Below are 23,123 nucleotides of genomic sequence, written 5' to 3'. Positions count from 1 at the left end.
GGACAAGACAAGAGAATCGCTTACTCATGATTTATTCCTCAGAACAGAAGAGACATCAAAATTGAAAGAAATTCGGAAAACAGACATGAAACAGTTAAAATTATTACAAGGGCAGAGGGAGAGATGAATTGTTATTTCTAATGAGAACTGTGTCAGGTAAATCCCCAATACAAAACACAGGAACCGTGAAAAGAAAACGCAGTTCAACTTCGTTTTGCTCAATGAAGAAGGAAATACCTGAGGTTGTTTGGAGCAAACTGTGAGAAGAAAACGCAGTTCAACTTCGTTTTGCACGGCGTCTGAGAAAGAGGACGATGAATACAGAGATTCCGTGAGATGATAAGCGGCGAGTTGGAAGAGAGAAGGGTCGTCGCCTCGTCGGTGGTGCTGAAGATAGAGTTGTAGACAATGGTGGCGTTGAAGCTCTTCTCCTCCTCTGCAAACAGTGAAGAGCGGCGGTTAAGATTGGAGAAAACTCGGAACAATCGACCCTTAAACCTAACGACCCGATGGGCGATGGTTCCCTCGATCCAATCCACCTAACCCATTTTCTGACGACCCCGATGGGTACTCGATCCGTAGTCGACCCAGAAGGGTATGGATGAGATACAAATGGGTGAAATTGATGGATCAACTGGAATCACTATTCTTTGATTTTTTTGGGGTAAATTGCTGATTAGTACCTATAATTTGGGGTTAGTGTCACTTTGTACCTAAGGCTATATGTTTGGTTACAGTGCAAATTTAATACCTAAGGCTATGTTTGGATTTTACTTCATTTTGCTTCATGTTTTAATTTACTCAAACAAAATAAGCTAAAATTTATATGTGTGTCAGAATCTACACTCAAATCATTTGTATTGTGATGGTTTTGCACCAGTGCAGATTTATTTGCATTGCAACCAAAGACAGAAAATTCTTTCCCCTTCATCAAGCTTTGCCATGCCCAAGAGGGGTGAGCTTCCATATCTGCCCCCCAAACTCCTTGTGATAAAAATACTAACCCTTCAACACCTTGAACAATGAATTATGATTCTAAATGAGATTCCACACTATTTCGCAAAAAGAACCCTGTTAAAGGCTTTGAGATCACGAAAACCCAAATGCCCCTCCATTGATTTATAGATCCCCTCATCTAACCTAGTGAAACCCCTTCATGTTTTCCCTGTCACTGATAAAATTTTGCCATTCTACTATTTATGAGAAAACAGTGCCATGTAAGCGCCATTAGAGAAAGCGGTGCTTCAAACAACATCATCTTGTTTGGTACCATTTTTCTAGGAAAAAAACATTGCTCCAAACCATACCTTGGAAATTGGAAAAGTGTGGTGTGGAGCAACACCAAATTCAATGTTTTTTCTGAGAAAACAAAGTATTGTTATCAACAATGCAATGATGTGGCATCATCTTGGACGTTAGATAATATAGACTATGTTGAAAATGTTGCTGCCACCATGGTACCAAACAAAACCAGTGCTGTTTTCTCATAAAAATAGTCTATGTGGCAGCACTGGTTCCAAACAAAAATAAGCACTGCTTACAACTCCACATTCCCAGCATCATTTTCTCATAAACGGTGTGATGTTCCTAGAACCGATGCCAAACACCTACTGAAAATGTTGCATTGTTTAAGTGGGAGTTGTCATTGCTACAACATTGATTAATACCTCCTTACTTGCCTTAGAAAGTATATCACTTTGCTAGTTTGCCACTCTTGCATCCAATCTCTCTTGGATATTTGGAAAGACCTCTCTCCTATGCCTCCCTATTTCATGGGGAAGGCTTGGATAATTTGATTAATTTCCACCCATTGGAATATGAAGAATTCAGACTGGAATACATTCAACGTATTGTTGATCTCTTTACATTGGACTAGATTTACTTTGGTTAAGATTAAAGTGTCATCTCCAAAAAAAGGAGGTGGGAGAGCTTTGGGCCACTTTTGCTTAAGTTAACACATTCTACCCTTATTTTTACCATCTATTGCTTCCCAAATTTAGAGAAACCTTGCATCACCATCAAGAATATGCAAGGGAAAGGAGGGTTTTCTTACCTAATACATTTTGAAGGTTTAAATTCCCCATACGGGCTTTCATGTATTAATATTTAGTAATAAGAAAAGAGGGGAATGCACACCTCATCACCAAATCAATCCAACCATCTTTAAAACCCAATGTTGTATTACCATAACTAGGAAGGGCCACTCCACACTATCATAAGCTTTCTATCTATCTATCTACATATCTATCTATCTATCTATCTCTCTCTCTCTCCCCCTCTCCCTCTATATGTATAATTATTTTTTGTTTGTATTTTTGTGTGTAAAAATAATTATGATATGTCACACTTACTTTTTGTTTAATATGATAATTATATGATGTTATATATATGCACTATTTTTTTTTACAAAATTGATGTATTTTTTCATTTTTTTATATTTTTATATTTCATTAATTGTTTGATGATTTGTGAATGATAGTAACAGTAAAAAATATGATAGGAAGACAAAAGAGAACTTAGTGGATCAAGAGAAAAGATTTGAAGTTGTATTCTAATATTTTTCTTTGATGAACCGAAGCAGTACAGAAGGGGGATATATATAGTAGATGGAGTCGGTTGAAGAAGAACCGATGTACATTGAACTGAGACTCACATTAACTCACCTTGGGAGAGGTATCGACTGACTTTGGAATATACAACGACTTTCATTGGAATGAAACAAACATTGAAAGGGGCTTAACTTTACTGTTATTCGAGGGGACTGATTCAACGACTTCTGGAAATGTGAAGCAGCATTTAATACTCCTCCTTGGTGCACATTTCAGCAATTCCAATCATGTCTCGTAACAATTCGAACTTGCCTTTTGGTAAAGCCTCTGTGAATACGTCAGCTAATTGTTCTTCAGTTTTGCAATGTCAGAGCTCTATTTCTTTGTTTCCTTCTACTTCTCTGATAAAGTGATACTTGATGCCAATATGTTTGGTTCTGCTGTGAAATATGAGATTCTTTGCCATTGCAATAGCAGATTTGCTATCGCAGTAGATTTCAGTAGCACCAACTTGTGGTTCTCCCATGTCATCAAATATCCTTTTGAGCCATATAGCCTAGTTCGTTGTTATTGCTGCTGCAATATATTCAGCTGAAGATGATGATTGGGCAACAGTTGCTTGCTTCTTTGAAGCCCAAGAAAATATTCCTGATCCAAGTGTGAAAGCATAACCAGATGTACTTTTCATGTTATCTACCGATCCTGCCCAAACACTGTCTGTGTAGCCAATGAGCTTAGAGTCATGTGTGACTCTGTACCAAATTCCATAGCTCTTTGTACCTTGCAAATACCTTAATATTCTTTTAGCTGCTCCATGGTGGACTTGACTTGGGTTCTGCATGAATCTCGATAGTAGACTAACTGCATACATGATGTCTGGTCTTGTAGCAGTTAAATAGAGAAGACTACCAATCATACTTCAAAATTGTGATTCATTTGCCTTTGGTGAGCCATCTTCCTTTTTGAATGCTTTAGTGTTGTCTAGTGGAGTGGAGACTGTTTTGCACCCCTCCATTTTGAATTTCTTCAAAAGAGTTTCTGTATACTTCTTTTGTGAGATGAATGTCCCTTCTTCTTCTTGGGTTATTTCAATTCCAAGAAAATAGTGCATTAGGCCTAAATCAGTCATTTCAAAAGTCTTCATCATGTATTATTTGAACTTCTTTACCATCTTCTCATTATTTTCAGTATAAATAAGATCATCAACATATAGAGAAACAATGAGAGTGTCATTTGTACCTTGAGTTTTAATGTAGAGTGTTGGTTCACTATAGCTCCTCCTGAATCCTTGCTCCAATAAGTAATTGTCGATTCTGTTGTACCAAGCTCGTGGAGCTTGTTTTAAGCCACATAGTGCATTATTTAATCTGAGAACTTTGTCTTCTTGTTCTTGCACTACGACCCCTTGAGGTTGCTCCACATAGATTTCCTCTTTAAGATAGTCATTGAGGAATGCAGATTTTACATCAAGTTGAAAAGTTTTCCATTTCTTCTGTGCAGCTAGTGCTATCAATGCCCTGATTGTGTCAAGGCGAGCAACTGGAGCAAATGTCTCATTGTAGTCGATACCGTATTGTTGTGAGTATCCTTTGGCAACTAGCCTTGCTTTAAGCTTTCGGATCGAGCCATCTGAGTTGAGCTTTGTCTTGTAGACCCACTTAACTCCAATAGTGTCTTTGTCTTGTGGACGATCCACAAGCTCCAAAGTCTCATTTTTTTCAATCATTTTTATTTCTTCATCCACTACTTTTCTCAAATTTTATTCCTTAAAAGCTTATTCAAAGCTTTATGGTTCTATGATCATCAAATTGCATGTTTCATATATTTTTGTTAAGGATTTAGTTCGCCTTGGTGGTGAGTCCGGAGTAGACTGTGAAGCTTATTCCGGTTCCGATTGTATTGGCGAACTGATTTGATCATGATCTTCTTCAATTCTTTGACTTGGTAATAGAGGCAAGTTGATAGTCTTTATTTCAACTTCTTTTGTCTCCCAATTTTATGCAGTATCCTCGTCAAAGCTTATGTCTCGACTGATTATGAGTTTTTCTTTCCTTAAGCTATAGACTCGATAGCCTTTTGATTGAGTGTTATAGCCTAAGAAAATTCCTTTCTCACTCTTCTCATCCAGTTTGCCTATTTTCTCTTGTGGGACATGGGTGTAGCATATGCATCCGAAAACTCTGAGATGCTTTATTGATGGTTTTTGCCCACTCCAAACTTCAATTGGTGTCCTATCTTGCACAACTTTAGTAGGACATTTGTTGAGCAGATAGACAACAGTGCTTACTGCCTCTGCCCATAAAATTTTGGGAAGACTCTTTTCCATGAGCATGGCTCTTGCAATCTCCATAACTGTTATGTTTTTTCTTTCGGATACTCCATTATGTTATGGAGAGTACCCGACTGTAAGTTGATGCTCCATGCCTTCATCTTCACAAAACTTGTTGAATTCATTAGAAGTGTATTATTTGCCTCTGTCACTTCTTATGGTCTTTATGTTGTGACCACTTTGCTTCTCAACACGGGCTTTGAATTTTTTAAAAATATAAAAAACCTGCGATTTTTCTCGCAATAAATAAACCCATGTCATTCTAGTATAATCATCAATGAAGAGGATGAAATACCTGTTTTGATTATTTGACGGAGTACGCATTGGACCACAAACATCTGTATGAATTAACTCCAATGGCTCTTTGGCTCTCCAAGCTTTGCCGGATGGGAAGGGTTGTCGATGTTGTTTTTCGAGCATACACCCTTCACAGACATTGTTGAACTCCTTGATAGCTGGTAGGTCACACATCATGTTCTTTTGTTGAAGAATCCTTAATCCATGGAAATTAAAGTGTCAGAATCTTCTATGCCATAGCCATGACTCATCCACTTGTGCTTGCATTGCTATATAACTTGCATCTTTCCATTGAATGGGGAAGCATCTGTTTTCTGTCATTTTTGTTTTTGCAATTTCCAGGGACTTGTCTTGCTTATCATAGATTGTGCAAGAGTTTCCCTCAAAATGTAAAGAGTAACCTCTTTCTATCATTTGGCCCACACTGAGTAGATTTTGATCAATTGGGGACCAAAAATACATCATTTATGTATTTCTTGCCTTGTTTGGTGTCAACAATAATGGTGCCTTTGCTGGTTGCTTCCATGAAGTCGCCGTTACCAATTTTGACTTTTTTCTTGATTTTATCAAGACTATGAAAGATGCTTTGATTTTTAGTCATGTGGTTACTGCACCCACTGTCAAGATACCAAGTATCATTTTTTTCTTCTACTGCAGAATGACAAGCATAAAATATATTATTTTCCTCATTTTTCTTTTTTGAAAAATTAGCTTGATGTGTTTTCTTGAATCTACAAACTTTTTTAACATGGCCAAATTTTTTACAGTTTTGGCACTGTGGTTTTCTTTTAAACCAACAATCTTTCTCCAAGTGGTTTCTCTTATTGCAAATACCACATGAAGAATACTTGCCATTATTTTCTTTTGGTTTTCCTTGTGACTTTCTCCCATCAACTTTTGGTTTATGAGACCGCAGATTAACTTTAGACTGAAAGACAGCTTCAACCGAATTTTCATTTTGCCTATCATGCCTATTTTCATGTCTCGAGAGAGCCCATTAATTCAATTGGTGATAGTGTTTCTAGATCTTTTGTTTCTTCTATCACCAAAATTATTGCATCATATCTCTATGTACAAGAGATTAAAATTTTTTCGACTATTTTCTTGTCAGAAATAGTCTCTCCATAGGCTCTCATTTGATTTACTATTTCTTTTATTCTAGAATAGTAATCTTTTGCAGTCTCAATATCCTTCATCTTAAGATTTTCAAAATCCCTTCTAAACTTCTGCAATTTAACAGTGCGTACCTTGACAGATCTTTGAAACTCCTCTTGTAGTGTATCCCATGTTTCTTTTGCAGTTGATGCGCCCATAATTCAAGGAAATATCTCCTCAGCCATTGCTTGCTGCAAGCAGAATAGTGCTCGACAATCCTTTTGTTGATTATCTTCATAGATCTTCTTTTGATTTGCTGAAAGAGTAGAGGTATCTTCAGCAATGCAGAATCCTTCCTCAACGATTCTCCATAAACTTTGTGACCGAAAATATGTCTTCATTTTGATGGACCAGAAGTCATAGTTTTCTCCATTGAAGATTGGAAGAGAAAGGGTGGAACGATTGGCTTTTGCACACATAATGTTTAGAAGAAATCACGCCCAAGAGATTGATCGAACGAGCTCTGATACCACTGATGATTTGCGGATGATAGTAACAGTAAAAACAGTAAAAAATATGATAGGAAAACAGAAGAAAACTTAGTGGATCGAGAGAAAAGATTTGAAGTTGTATTCTGATATTTTTCTCTGATGAACCAAAGCAATATAGAAGGGGGATATATATAGTAGATGGAGTCGGTTGAAGGTGAACCGACGTACATTGAACTGAGACTCACATTAACTCACCTTGGGAGAGGTATCGACTGATTTTGGAACTAATTAACTTTGGAAGATACAACGACTTTCATTGGAATGAAGCAAACATTGGAAGGGGCTTAACTTTACTGTTATTTGAGGGGACTGATTCAACGACTTCTGGAAATGTGAAGCAACATTTAATATTGTTATTACTTATTTATAAAATTAAATGTTAACACAATTGATAAAAAACTTGAACTATTGGTCTTTATCAAGCAATAAGATAATTTCATTTTTGGTCAGTTCTAAATTATGTATTTCATTTTCAGTATCAATAAAAATAATTATTGTTTATTACACTTATACTCTATTTTGATTAATAAAAATATTACATTTGTGCATATTTTCTTTTGCATTTTTTGTAAGTTGATATATTTACTTATATTTTAAAAATTTTACTACCTAACTATAACTTCATAGGTTGATCAATTTGATTTAGATGGTTGAATTACTTAGCCACCACTTGGATAAATAATGATATTCTTTTTTAGTCATTTTTAAAATAGATGTGTTTATATTGTTAACTATATTGATATAGATCTAATTGATAGTATTTATTAGTGAAAAATAACTTAAATATATAATTTAATAAGAAAAAATTGGAGTTAATACTTTAAGTATACAACTTAATGAGAGGGGATTAAATAAGGTGGAAAGTAATAATTGAAGTTATATTTTCAACCAAATACACAAATATAAATATTTTAATATCCATTAAAATTGTAATAAAATGACTTTTATACTCATTCTCACATAAAAAATCAAAAGATAATTTTAATAAAAAAAACCCTCCAATTTACATCAACACTTTTATATATTGGTATAGATATAAATGGTTTGAGCCAGCCTATGCAATGACCAATGAGGTCAATTCTTAGGTTTGGTCCAGGATTGGGCTGGGCCGAGCCAGATTCTTTTTTCGCGGGTTTCAGATTCCAATCCAATTGCATCCCTCCAGCGTGGTAGGTGGGACCCAATCAAATCACACTAAACGAAAATACAAAATGCAGTGTTTTTATGTTATTTAATAAATATTAATTAAAATAGGGCGCCCATTAAAATATGGGAACCAACGTAAACCTGGTGACTGGGGTTTGTAGCGGAGAAGCCTGTTTCTCTCCTTCTCTTCCCAGCCTAAAAATTAAAAATTAAAAAATAAATAAAAAAAATAAAACACAGAAATAAAGCGACATCTGCATCTTCTTCTTCTCCTTTTCGACTCAAAAACTTGGGAAAGAAAATTTGATCCGGTACTGTGTTCATCTTCACCCTGAATTTATTTATTATTTTTTTCTTTTCCCCCTTTTTTGTAATATTTATTCCCTGCATTCCAATTTATTGTATTTTTCTTTTTTTTTCCACAAAATTTGCGGTTTTTCGTTATTATTTCATTTATCAAATTGTTTCCGAAATTCAATATTTCTGTTTATTCGAATGAGAATCTTGACGTAGAAAACATTATTCTTGATTCTTTTTTGTATTCATTACGTTTTGGATCGGCAAGTTTGAATTTTTGCTTACCGAATTGAGTTTCCGTTGTTTTTTTCTTGCGAATTTGATTATTCTGCGAGAAAATTTATTGAGTAATAGCTTATTTTTGTCAATTTTTTTCTGTTTTTTTTTCTCATTGTTTATTTGTATTATATTCAATTTTACAGAAGAATTTGATCTTACATTTCACGATCTTTTTGAAAATCTGTAACTTGAATCACATTGTTTCTCTATTTCGTTTTTGATTTTGGTGGGCATCGTTTTTCATATACAAATTACTTCTGCGACGAGCAATCAATAAACTCTACCGATAAGGGGAGAGAAAAAAAAATCTTCCCTTTCTTCCATACTATCGTCCACATTAGCTGCATTTTGATTGACAAGGTCGACCTTTAATTTCCATGCAACGTATTGGGTTGCAGTTAGATTTTCGAGCTACGTTGTTTTTCACCGGAATACTGAAATATTTAAGGGTTGTCTTCTTGAGGTGTCTGGTCTGACGAAATTAGGCCTTTTCTTTTTTACGTTACTCTTTGATGGGATTGAGAAGGTTGGATTTCGATGTTGGAAATCAAGAAAGAGAATTCAGAAGGATTTGAGATATATTTTTGATGGGGAACACATGTGTTGGACCGAACGTGGGGAACAATGGATTCTTACAGTCGGTCTCAGCTGCAGTGTGGCGACAACGTGGGACCGAGGAATTGGTCCCTACTCAAAAGGAAGCGGATGGTAGCAGTAAGGCTTCTGCTGCTGCTGCAGCGACCTCTGCCCCGAAAGAATCTCAAACTGCTCTGCCTGTCCAAAGTACACCACCTGAACCAGTTACGATCAGTGAAGAGGTACCTAAGCGTGTAGAAGCAATAAGTTCTGATAAGCCAGGTGAAAAAGTGCAGGAAGCTAAACCAGTGGAACCCACAAAACCTAAGAAACCTCCAAATTTTAAGAGAATGGCAAGTGTAGGGCTTAACATAGATTCTGTGTTACAGAGGAAGACTGAGATTCTGAAGGAGAAATACAGTTTGGGGCGGAAGCTCGGACAAGGGCAATTTGGCACAACCTTTTACTGTCTGGAGAAAGGAACTGGGAAGGAATTTGCATGCAAGACGATCGCAAAAAGAAAGCTCACAACTGCAGAGGATGTAGAAGATGTGAGAAGAGAAATTCAGATAATGCATCACTTAGCAGGCCACCCAAATATCATCTCAATTGTGGGTGCTTTTGAGGATGCTGTTGGAGTTCATGTCGTTATGGAGTTGTGTGCTGGTGGAGAACTCTTCGACAGGATTATTCAGAGGGGGCATTATTCAGAAAAACAGGCAGCTGAGCTTGCGAGAGTTATAGTTGGTGTTGTTGAAGCATGCCATTCCTTGGGTGTCATGCATCGAGACCTGAAGCCTGAGAATTTTCTATTTGTCAGCCAGGGAGATAACGCACTGCTTAAAACAATTGACTTTGGACTGTCAATATTTTTTAGGCCAGGTACATGTTTGAGAGTCTCTTTTTACGCTTACATTCTTAAGTTTGAAGTGTTGCTTTTGGAATACTTGCCGACTAGTGTTCTAGTCCTATTTATGCACCAAAAATTAAAGATAAAAAGCACCGATTTATTTTGGTTTTCTGAATAGTCCATCTTACATGATTTTTCTATCAATGCTATGTTTTTTTTTTTTTTTTTTGATAAATGTTCTATCAATGCTATGTTGCATGATTGGCTTCAATAATTTAAACTTTTGGGTTCATTATTTGGGTATAGATATTTGCTCTAAGAAGGTGTAGAACAAACCGCTAAATTTATTTAATTCCTTCTTTGCCTATAACAAATTTTGAAATGCAATAATCAACAATGAATAATTTCAAAAAGAATGAAAGATACATAAAAAAAGTCATTACCCAATGCTTGTCCTGGCTATTCAAGGTGTAGGGAGGGGTGGACTGGATATAGATGTAACCTAGAGGACTATTCCACATGAAGTGGCCACTCTCAGACTTGAATCTGTACCATTGCACATTTGCACCAAGCAATGACCCTAATAAAGTTACATAAATAATGTACTAGTAGTACATAAATAAAAAAAATCTCAGTATATTGTACTTTTCAATTATTAGTTGTCAAAAGGATGTGTAATTGTAAATGCCATTTAGTTCTAAAGTCCAAACCATTTTTGTAGGACTGCATGAAGCTAAAATGCTTGTGAATGAAAGGTATTATAAAAACAATTGGTTTTAGATTTATTAACACAATTTATTTACTTTCAATAAGGACTCAGGAGGGAACATTACTTTGTAATGGTAAAATATCAGGCTGACAAATGTGAGAATGCATGCTTGAGGTTGAGAGCAATCACTTTGTGAAAAAAATGCCAAAGGTTAGGTCCATATCCTAGTCTACCCCTCCCAAGATCCCAGATAGCTGGGACCAATATTTGGTAATGACCTTTTTTAAGGACACTAGGACTTTTGATTGATTAAGTATTGTGGTTGTAGTTTCTCTTTTTATATATTTTGAAAGCAATCAAAGCATATTAGCTAGAGTATGTGGTGGTGATGTAGAGGACTAGAATTAACAGACACAAGATATAAAGAGAGAAGAGTAGAGAGAGAGAGAGGAGAAAGAGAAAAGAGAAAGAAATGCCAATGAATCACTCACTCTAAGGGTCCTAGAATCACTCCATACAGCAAACTTGCAAAAGAACTTTCAAGAAATCTTCATTCATTGGAATCTTTTATTTTTTCATCCATTGGAACCAAGAGGAAGAGAATATATCTATTTTTTTCTTCAAAAAAAAAAGAGTGACTTGTGTGATCTGGAATATTGTTCACAATAACTTTCTACCTACAAATGCAAACAAACTGAAAAATGAAAGAGAAGCACTAATAAACTAGAGGAACAAGATGTTATAGCCCAGGACCACATGGGGCAGGTTAAAATTACGAAAACACCCCTGCATTAGATGGTCAAGACTGGATCTTATGCAGTAAAAAAGTGAAAAGCTATGGTTAGATTGGGTAAGGCACTATGCCTTAGAGGCTTCACTGCCAATGTGTTAGGACATGATATAGCTTTCATTTTCTGTGTTTGAAGTTGTATTATGACATTGTATTAAGTTGAATAATTTCAAGCTGTACCATGAATTCAATGGCTGTAGCAAGAGTGCTTTCAGAGAATTTTCTTGAACATGGCATCCTTAGAACTGTCTCCATCCATCACAACTTAGTCTACAATCTACATGGGTATAAATAGATGATACGAGGTAATGGCTACCTTGGTTTTGTGATTTTATATGGTTGGAAATGATAAATCTCATTCCAATTTTTAGACTAAAACATAAAAAAAATTAAGGTTGTTTTTCCCCTAGGCCTGTCAGTGAGAGATTCAGTCAACTTATAAGTATGGTTCTCAGTTTTCTTTATCCACAAGTTATTATGGAAGGCATTAATTGATGTCATGGAAAAAGATCTAATATATTATATATTAAGCAAAGTGGTTTTGTTGTATGCATTTGGAGGCTTTTTTTTGGCCAAAAAAATTCTTTTGTAAGTTCTATCTTCTAATCTAATATGTTTAAGTAATCATTGTCTGTTAGTTTGGCTAAAAACAGTAAAAACATGTAATAAACTCAATTCGATTTTACAAAGATTTATCTAATTATCCATGTCAGATACGTGAATATTGTTTTGTCATTCTGATATCTCAGGATTGATTTCTTTTCCTAACTGTGAGCCCTTAGGCCTTTTCCTACTTCTCAACTTATTTCCTTTTCACCCTTCCCCTAGCTCAACTTGCACCAAATCAGTCTCCTCTATGGTGCAATTCATATCATTCCGTACACATGGCAAAAATATTCTATTTTATTTTCTCTCATTGTTACATATTGGGGTTATTTTTATGTTCCAACAATTAATTAATTTCTAATTCTATCCTTTCCACTCTTTCCATATATTCTCAGCATCCTTATTCAGATACTCTTCTATGAACATGGTGCTGTTGGCTGCCAACATTCTTCTATATAAGAATTTCTGCTCTTATAACTGCTTTATGGAATTGCTCTGTGATCATAAACACTCTAGAAACACATATTCACTTCATCCATACTTCTTCAATTTTGTGGATAGCATTGTATTAACCAGGGTGTGAAAATGACATCTGAGGTGTTTCTTGGTCATCAATGTGAATTATTTGGTTCTACTTTTATTGCTAAAATTATCTTTCAAAACTAATCTAAAGCAGTTAACAGACAAGCAGGAGGCAAAAAGTAATTGAAAGAAATGGTTTGGTTGCAACTCCAGGTCTTACTTTTTTGCCTCCTTATGCATCTTTAAGACTCCAATGCTTTTGGTCCTGCAACGAACACAATATGATTTTCTATCTACTGAACGTGCTACTCTTTCTTTCTCCATCAAACATGCAAATCTGTTCTCAACCCAGTTGAGGGTCATCTATGCTGTGCACAAACCAAGAATAATATAAGAGTTTTGTTCTAGCCTCCTAAGTTTTTGCCTTTGAACAGTTGGGTTTTGCTTGATTTCATACATTTTCTAAGAAAGACAATGCACAATATTTTTGACTGATTAGAGGACCTGTATCTTTGATAAATCTGAAGGATCATGCATGATCTTTGCGGCTAATGCTCAAGTTAGAAATTGTTTTCTCCCTTTTATTTTCCAAATAAATAAGTAATAGAAATTAAGCTTGAAACATAAAATATAGTATGGAATTCTTAATAGTTGGATATTCCCAACTGCCTAGTGGTTGGGGGAAATTTAAAGTGATAGAACTTGATTGATTGAAACAAACCATTTTTATATTATGTATCAGTCTTATAATGATTAGACTGATTAGTTGGGACAGATATCTGTTGAGTATCTGTCTTAGAAGACAATTAAACATCACATTTCATTGGTATTTTTTCGATTTCTTATTATTTCTGTCTTTTCTGTGAGACATTAAACATTCCTGTATGGCACAAGCCGCACAACTCTATGCTGTCAATTACAAGATTGTCTTTTTTTGCTGTATAGCTATTAATTCCTGTAGAATGTATGTGCTTAAATTTTCTGAACATGAGTTATCCTCTCCCTTTTGTTGTCATGAGGAGGTAACAAATACAAGAGATAAGGGCAGGAGATGAAAGTGGTTCATAGGAGTTCTGAGTTGTTGTATAAGTATAAGCGATTCTGTGGAAGATGAAGACATGGAAATTAATACCTTCTAAAGAGCACAAAAGTGTCAATATGGTTGATGAGATTGCTTATGAATTCATAATCAACAAAAACTTTGTAAATTTCCTTTTAATTTTCATGCACAAACAAATAACAGAAAAATCTTTTGTTTCTATAATTTTATTTTTTTCTTATTCTCATTTCTCTTCTTTCCTTTTCTCTCATTTTCTTTGCAACCACAGTGCAATGAATAGAAGGCAAGGATACTCCTTAGGACATAGAACATAAAAGGATTACCACGGTTATAAATTATGCTTACCATTGTACTGTAAACCACACATTGTATGCATTATTCCCTTGTGGCTGAAAAATAGATGTCAGACTTGACCATGTTGAGGACAAATCTATCTGTAAGCCATTTTAACAATATCATCTAATTTAGCCTCTGACCAAATAAGGAGTCATTAGCAACATAATGCATACTTGCTCATGTAAACATTATGAGTAGCTTCTGTCAATGTCAAACATGGCTATATTATGAACAATACAAAGGATTTTGGGTGTAGAGTCTGTAGACTTTTGGTTGAGTTTACAAATTGTTTCTGTCGATGCATAAAATCTTGGTTTCTGGATTGTTTCTTGTATTCTGGTCATTTTTTTCTGTTTTTCTCATGTAAACAATTATGAGCTGCAGCTGGGAAGGTACTTATCATATGCTAATCTCTTGTTCATTTGCATATAGTATTTGGGATTGGGTTTTTGATCTTTTTGGGTGCAGTGGATCCCTCCATCAGAACTGGTGGCTCCATTCAATAATGCCTTGTTCAATCAAACAACAAGAGAGGGAAAATATTATGGAGATGCACTAGGGCAGCAGTGTTTTCATCCATTTGGGAAGAAGGGAATGGGAGATTATTCAGAGATAAACGCCGAAGATAGGAGAGTTATCATAGACAATATCACTATGGAAGTGGTTTATTGGATAATTTGGATTAGAATAGTGGAGATATTTTACTCATTTCCACTGGTAACATTATTAGAAAGTAATCAGCTGGTTGCAAACTCCTCCGTTATGAGAGTTTTTGTTCACTCTCAATGTGAACCTCCACCAGTTAACTCAATCAAACCTAATTTTGACAGATGCAATAGGGGTATCCTAGGCCCATCTAAAATAGGATGGGTCTTTAGAAAAGTAGTATGAAAACCTGAGAATAAAGTTAGAAAAGAGAAGAAAAATTAGGTTGTGTTTGGTTTGAAGGAAAAAGTAGGGAAAGGTAAGGAAACCTTTACAAATCTTGTATAGGTTCCCTTGCCAAAAAGTACTAGATTACATATGGGTACAGAAGAACAAACAGCTGATTCAGGAAGCTCTAGTCACTTGGCAAAGATTTCTGCCTCAAGAAGATGCTACATGGGAAGACTGTTCACTGCTGTGCCAACAATTTCCTCACTTCACCCTTGCAGATGAGGATGCTTCGGGGGTGGGGGACCTGTTAGAAACCAAAAACAAAGCAAACCAATTATCCAGAAGGTCTACTCAAGGAAGAAAACACGTGGGGTTAAATCTGTTGTACAACAAACTAACTAATGCAAGTGGGATTCTTGAATTCTTAATTTTGATTCTTGAACTACTACAGATGTCATTGTACAAGTATAAATAAGTGGGCTGGGAATAAGAGAGGTTACCTTGAGTTCGAATAGATCTGCTCTCTCTCTCTCTCTCTCTCTCTCATTCTCGCTTCTTAGGAGATTACACTCTCTCGAAGTAGTATCTGAGTTGGGCAGGAACCTAACACATATCTTGTAAACCATGCAAGATCATTGTTGAATTGCCATAGGGTGGATAGCCTACTTAAAGTGGCTCTGGAGTCCTAGAACTGTGAGCTTGGTTGAATTCTCCATTGACCTTCTTATGCCTTTGGGTTTGGACCTTTTGGCCTGTGGATCCTGCTATATTACAGTTAGGTTCATATTACATTTCAAAATATTATGCCTTTTTGTTTACCATGCAACTTTATTTCTGCAAAATATGTACTAGATCCATTTCCACGTCCACATGAAAAACGTTTTTTGAGTGTTCAGAGCATAATTTCACCATATGGATGCAAGAAAGTTATAGTTCTGGACTCTCAGTGCAGTTGATACTAGATTTTTCTTATTTTTTAGTTAAAAAGATTTTATGTGTCATCCCACATTGATAAAAAATTAATAAAATATTCTTCAGGGGAAACATTTACTGATGTGGTTGGAAGTCCTTATTATGTTGCCCCAGAAGTTTTGCGAAAGCATTATGGTCCAGAATGTGATGTTTGGAGTGCAGGGGTAATTATTTATATTTTACTAAGTGGCGTCCCTCCATTTTGGGATGGTAAGGATTTTATCTCTCTTTTTTTCTTCTACTGACTAACATTGATATAGCAAGCATATCTAATTTTATTTTATTTTTTGTTATTCCAATATTCTTGTACAGAAACGGAGCAGGGAATCTTTGAACAGGTTTTAAAAGGTGAGCTTGACTTTGTATCAGATCCATGGCCTAGCATCTCTGAGAGTGCAAAAGATCTGGTCCGAAAAATGCTTGTAAGAGACCCCAAAAAACGGCTAACTGCCCATGAAGTTCTCTGTGAGTATATTACCTTGTGATATGAATTTTTTATTCAATCTGCAAATCTCAAAACAGTTCAAGGAATCGGGACATCGGTTAGTTTAAAAAAGTTTGTGTCCTTTTTCCACTCTTCTCTACTGCGAATTTATAGCCTTGAAAAAGCCATACATATCTTTCCACCTTTGTATGGTTGAAAACATAATACCAAGGTTCAACATTTCAATAAATACGTATCTTTTAGTTTCCATTACACCTAATTTAAGGTGTTTTAAGATACTTTTTTAATAATTAAAACACATAAAAAATGGCCCCCTCTAAAATTTTGAAAAAAACTAAAAAAATAAAAAGGCACAAGGTTCAAAGTATCAATACACCTCTTTCGGCATTTCAGGGTGTATTGATATTTTGAACCTTGCATAATACTGTAGAGGCACAGTACAATAAACTGGTGTGGTCGCTCCTTATGTTTTATGTTATGGTCTTCTGTTTTTTTTTTTTTATTAGTTGCTGTTATTATTTTTTTCTTTTCTTGTTTGGGTGGCAGGGGTATTAGTGCCTTTGTACTGCTCTTTAATTTGCTAAGATATAAATGCTAATAGTGGGGTGGCAGGAACACAATAACTGCACCCCTTTTTTCTCATTCTCTTTCTCTTTCTCTTCTCTGTTCTCTTCTTCTCTTTTCTCTTTGTTGAATTCACATCAGAACGTAGATCGGCCGTGAACCCATTCAGCCACCTTGGTATCATAGCCAAGTCTAGGGTTTGTAATAGGGTTCTCATGTGGGCTTGGTCCAGCCGGCTGCATGAGAACTTCTTAGGGCTGGAGATTTCAGTCTTGTTTGCCTGATTCTTGGAGGTTATTGGAGAGTCCTGTTGGCTGTTGCTACCCAAGACTTATGGAATCTTGGAGATTGCCCATAGCCAGGAAGATTCAAAGATTTTGGGTTGATCAAAGGTTTAGGGATTAAACTGTTATGCAGGAGAGAAGAAGAGAGGAAGAGATAAGAGAGAGAGAAGAAGAGAGAAGAGAGATCTGAGAGCCAAATGTACTGCTGGCGGTGCCAGCTTTTGGTATATATACTAGGGCGACAGGATATAAAAAAATAAAAGGAGAAATTTACAATAGTACCCCTGTAGTACTATACTTAGAGAATTAACAGCTTTTAACACTCCCCCTCAAGTTGGGACATAGATGTCAATCATGCCCAACTTGTCACATAAATTATGATGCCATGAGTGGTGTAGCCCTTTTGTAAAGATGTCTGCAAGTTGATCTTCAGAGCTAACATAAGGAGTACACACTTCCCCTGTGACGACCTTTTCTCTGATAAAGTGTTTGTCGACTTTGATGTGTTTAGTTCTATCATGCAGCACTAGATTAGCAGCAATGTTTATGGCTGCTTTGTTATCACAGAATAGGGTCATAGGTCCATCAACTGGAAAACCCAACTCACTCAACAAATTTTTTAGCCACATAATTTCAGCCACTCCATGAGACATTGCCCGATATTCAGCTTCAACACTAGATCTAGCTACCACATTCTGCTTTTTGCTTCTCCAGGTAACTAGATTACCTCCTATAAAGGTACAATAGCCACTAGTTGGCTTTCCGCCATTCAGGGATCTTGCCTAATTTGCATCAGTATACACTTCAACTTTCAAATGTCCATGCTTTTGAAACAACAAGCCTGCACTTGGGAACTTCTTAAGATATCTGAGAACTTTTTCTGCTGCTTCAAGATGGGTAGTCTTAGGGGCATGCATGAACTAGCTAAGAACACTCACTACATAAGCTATGCCTGTTCGAGTCATAGAAAGATATAACAATCTTCCTACAAGTCTCTGGAATTGTTTCACATCCTTGATGGGTTCACTTTGACAGTCACCTAGTTTGTGGTTAGGATCAATAAGGGAATCAACTGGCTTCACTCCCAATTTTCCTGTATCCTGGAGTAGATCTAGGACATACTTTCTTTGGGAAATGAAGATACCCTTTTGTGAGTAGGCCACTTCAATCCTAAGGAAGTACCTTAAAGGACCTAGATCCTTCACTTCAAACTGGGTAGCAAGAAAATTCTTCAACTTCTGAATTTCATCCTTCCAATCACCAGTGATAACTATATCATAAACATATACTATCAGTGCTGCAATTTTCCCTTCCCCTCTTTTCATAAGCAATCAGATTGACATTGCTTGTGTCCTCTTTGTTGTACTGCTACATGGAACGTACTGAAACAGGCTCTTGGTGATTGTTTCAGCCCATATAATGATTTCTTTAACCTGCACACTTTCTGTTCATTACCTTGATCCCGAAAACCAGGGGATTGTACTATGTATACTTCCTCTTCAAGGTCACCATTCAGAAAGGCATTCTTGATGTCAAGCTAATGGAGATCCCAGTCAAGATTAGCAGCTAGGGAGAAAAGGACTCTAATGCAGTTCATCTTAGCAACAGGTGCAAATGTTTCTGCATAATCTACTCCATACACTTGTGTAAACCCCTTTGCTACTAAACGAGGTTTATACCGCTCCACCATGCCATCAACCCTGTGTTTAACTGTGAAAACCCATTTACATCCAATTGGATCCTTCCCCTCAGGAAGATCTACTAGTGCCCACGTGCCATTTTTATGTAACGCATTAATTTCTTCCTTCATAGCATTTGTCCATTCAGGTACCGAAAGAGCTTCTACCACATTCTTAGGGATATTAACATTGTCAATGGAAGAGAGAAAGTCCCGAAAGGAGGGTGAAATGTTTTCATAGGAAACAAAGTGGGAAATGGGGTGTTTAGTGGTGCAAGATCTAACACCTTTCCAGTGAGCAATAGGAAGGTCAAGGTCATTAGCAACAGAAGTATCAATAGCAATAGGGTCAGGAACATCAACAAGAACCAAGGTACCTGAATGGGTATGACCTGCCCCCGGAGAGTCTGTGGCATTGGTGGTACAACTTCTAGGTGCCCCATAGCTCTTGAACATGGTTGGCCTTTGTGACGACGAAAGAAGACATGAAAGGGAGGAGGATTAGGAAGAGGAGGGAGCTGAACCAGTTTCTCCTCATTCCTACACTCCCCCTGAGGAGAAATAGGGAAGAAAGGCTCACTCTCAAAGAAGGAGGCATCCATAGAAACATAAAATTTCTGAGAAACAGGATCAAAGCACCGGTATCCCTTCTGAGTGAAAGAGTACCCCAAGAAGATGCAAGGAATGACATGAGATCTAATTTTCCACGAGTGGGTGATAGATTTTGAACAAAACAACGACAATCAAACACACGAGGAAGAATAGAAAGAAGGGGAGCCTTAGGAAAAAGAAGCTGATGTGGAGCTTTGCACTCTAACCAACGAGAGGGCATACAGTTGATGAGATAGGTAGCACAAAGGACAGCATCAAGCCAAAAACGTTTCGAGACATTCCTATGAAATAGTAACCCCGGGCCACTTCAAGAAGGTGTCGGTTCTTTATTTCAACAACACCATTTTGTTGTGGTGTTTGGGCACAAGAGCTACGGTGAAGTGAACCACGCGAAGCAAAAAACTCCGTAAGATCACTATGGAAATATTCTTTGGCATTATCTAATTGAAAAATTTGGATTTCAGTTTGAAATTGGGTGAAGATCATCTGCTGAAAATCTTGGATAATTTTTGGTACCTCATCCCTGGTTCGCATGGGATATATCCATGTATATCTGGGGTAATCATCGATAATGGTAATAAAATACTTGTAGCCACTCTAAGATGGTAAAGTAACAGGGCCGCAAACATCAGAATGAACAATGTGGAAAGGAAATTCAGATTTATTATTCTTTGAAGAGAAATGAGTTCTACACTGCTTACTCAATTGACAAGTTTGACAAGTAAATTCTGACACTGATACTTACTTAAACAACTCTGGAAACACAATTTTTAAAGACTCTAAAAATAAATGACCAAGACGACTATGCCATAAATAGACCCGACTCTTACAAGACCGACCCTTAGACTTTGTGACTTGAAGACCAGCCTTATTTTTTTTTGATCAATAACCACATTTCATTAATTAATCACAAAAATATTACAAGGATGAAGATAAACTTTCTTATCTTCCAGCTGGAGCTTGAGCTCCCAAGAACAAAAAACGGAAAAATTACACTTGTGCCCAAAACATTAACTCCCTCTCGACTCCTTGCTTAGCTAACCCATTAGCAAAGGAGTTAGCTGATCTTTTCACCCAGCTGATCTTGATTTCCATCTCTTGAACCAGCCATCTAAATTTCCTCCTCTCATTACTGTACATCCATAAACTGCTATTTTCTTTATTCAGCCACCCTACCACCACCTTCGAGTCCCCTTCAATGATGAGTTTTCTTATATTCATCTCCTTGGCTCTTTGGACTTCTTCCAGAACTGCAAAAATCTCAGCCCTGAGAGAATCACCCACTCCAATTGGGCCTGAAAACATGGCTGAAACAAGCCCATTCTCATCCCTAAACACACCTCTAATCCCTGATTGTCCAGGATTCCCCTGACTACTCCCATCAAAGTTTAGTTTTAAAAAACCGGCTGGTAGGGGGGGTCCAAGGCACACTCATTACTGTTTTGAGTTGGGTGCAACTAGCAATCTCACTCCACTTCCTCAATAAATCATCCACTGTGAATTCTGTAAATGAAGACCAGCCTTATTCTCTAGCATGTAAAGCCCATCCACCATACATCCTCTACCAATCATCTTCCCCGAGGCCAGATCCCGGATCATACAGTAAGAATGGAAAAAGGTCATTGAGCAGTTTAAGGAATTAGTAATACTACTAACAAAGAACAAATTAATGGGGATTTTTGGGACATGTAAAACATTAGACAGGGTAAGGCCAAAAGGAAGAGAAATGGTTCCTTGACCAGCTATGGTAGAGTATGATCCATCAGCTAGTCTCACCTTGTCTCTTCCAGAAAGGAGGTGATAGGTTTGAAAGTAAGAGGACTTACCAGTCATGTGTTTAGACGCTCTAGAATCAATGATCCAAGGAGTGTCAGGGGTATGAGATGCTACATGGAAAGCTGTGGAAGAGTTACCTGATTTAGACGCAAATGAAGTTGAGGGAGGAGCATCCATCTGACAAATTACTCTACCATAGAGCTCTAAATGGTCACAGAAGGAATTAATAATATCCTCCCTTGGGTCAGATCCAAAGGCGTTTGTGTGAGTCACAGTACTAATGGGGGGCTGATTCTCTTGAGTAGCCATATTTTCCATAGTGTGCTTTCTTGTACCTTGTTGTCCTGACTTTATATTCAGATCTAAACCTTGCTTCTTATTCAGATCTTGAGCCCATTTCGGCTTCCCATGAAGATCCCAGCATGTGTCTCGGGTGTGTCGGGGTTTCTGGCAATGAGTACACCACAATTTGTCCTTGTCATCCACCTTTTTCTGAAAATCCCCCTTCTTAAAGGTATTCCCCCACCTGTAGTAACACTCCCTTTCGTTGCCAACACAACTACATCCCCTCAAGAATTGTTCATCAAATTTCTTCTACTTTCTTCTGATTGTACTAGAGCATAAACTTCCTGGACGGATGGAAGATCCTTGCTACCTAGGATCTGGACTCTGATAGATTCATATGCAGGGTTCAAGCCATGTAGGAAAGCAAACACTCTTTGCTGGGAAACAAGTTTTTTTATACAATTTTGCATCTTCATCACACTTCCAGTCCACACTTTGATAATGGTCTAACTCTTTCCTGACAGAGGTCAAGTCTGAATAGTACACAGACAAACACCTCTCCCTCTGTTTACAAGTGGACGATTCTGCCTGTAATTGGTAGATTTTTGCAGTGACGCAGTTTAGATGTTTAGGGCCCACGAATAGGATCTCGTCACGGGTCGGTCCACGGGGAAAACCTCATGTTTTCCCTTGTTCCTCCCTTTTCTTGAAGAACCTATCTTGCCGCCATAAAGGTGATTTGTTCAAGAGATCACCAACTCTTCTTTGCTCTCTTTCTTGACTGAAATTTTCGATGATTTTATTCAATATTCTCAGCTCCTTAAATAGGAGATTACAAGAGATAAGAGTCCTCCTTGTAGGAAGACTCCCTGCTAATCTATACCACTTACAAATAAGATAGATAAGACTCCCTACTTAAGATAGATAAGACTCACTACTTAAGATAGATAAGACTCCCTAAGATAGATCAAACTTCCTACTAATCCTTACTGAAAACAGATAAGATAAGATGGACTGTAACTAGCTAGAATCCAATGAGAACACCAAATCACTGCTGCTTCCGGCGGCGATATTTCTTCCCAATAAACGCGTCCATATCATTACTCCCCTCTTGGACTAAGAGCTTGTCCTCAAGCTCGAAACCGGATACGTATCTTGGAACTCAATCAAGGGGAGCCAGGTGGCCTCGGCTAATGGCAAGCCGTCCCATTCCACCAGGACTTCGAGAACACCCCGATTGATTCTGGAGCGAACAAGGGCCCGAGGTTGGGGGATGAGTTTGCCGTCTTTCAAGGGTGGTAAGGGGGGAACTCGGTCAGGAGGAATACCCGTAAATGGCTTGAGCAAGGAAATGTGGAAAACATCATGGATTCTGCTGTGCTCGGGCAGTTCCAACTAGTATGCAACCGTACTGATCCGCCGCAAAACCTTGAAGGTCCATAAAATTTAGGAGCTAATTTAGGAGCAGCCCTGTGTCGCAAGGAGCGTTGCCGATAGGGCTGAAGCTTCAACCACACAAACTGTCCTGGGTCAAATGACAATTCCCGATGATGCTGGTCATAGGCATGCTTCATGCGTAGTTGTGCCTATTGCAAACAAAGAGAAACTTCAGCTAGAAGGGCATCGCGCTCTTGTAGGG

General features: G+C 37.3%; 2 protein-coding genes across 9 annotated transcripts in view; one reads left to right on the top strand and one right to left on the bottom strand.

Moving 5' to 3' along the window:
* Positions 1-573, bottom strand: part of LOC104591031 (mitochondrial import inner membrane translocase subunit TIM22-4-like) — a 32,087-nt gene extending 31,514 nt beyond the window's left edge. For 3 of the 8 annotated variants that reach the window (XM_088890223.1, XM_088890225.1, XM_088890226.1), the window contains exon 1: positions 238-570. The gene's annotated coding sequence lies outside the window, so the exon portion shown is untranslated. Of the gene's footprint in view, positions 1-237 lie in introns of all 8 variants that reach the window. The other 5 variants (XM_088890224.1, XM_088890222.1, XM_010249853.3 and 2 more) reach the window with 5 other exon arrangements.
* Positions 574-8,106: 7,533 nt separating this feature from the next.
* LOC104591028 (calcium-dependent protein kinase 20-like) overlaps positions 8,107-23,123 on the top strand; it is a 30,048-nt gene continuing 15,031 nt past the window's right edge. The window contains exons 1-3 of the mRNA XM_010249802.3: positions 8,107-10,001; positions 15,907-16,050; positions 16,153-16,305. Of these exons, the coding sequence (XP_010248104.1) occupies positions 9,131-10,001; positions 15,907-16,050; positions 16,153-16,305 (1,168 nt within the window). The 5' untranslated portion in view covers positions 8,107-9,130. The remainder of the gene's footprint in view (positions 10,002-15,906; positions 16,051-16,152; positions 16,306-23,123) is intronic.

Source organism: Nelumbo nucifera, chromosome 6, assembly GCF_055504915.1.
Source record: "Nelumbo nucifera cultivar China Antique chromosome 6, China Antique-T2T, whole genome shotgun sequence".
In the NCBI taxonomy this organism is placed as follows: Eukaryota; Viridiplantae; Streptophyta; class Magnoliopsida; order Proteales; family Nelumbonaceae; genus Nelumbo; species Nelumbo nucifera.
Note: the sequence above shows the minus strand (reverse complement) of the source record. Positions and strands in the feature narration are given on the sequence as shown.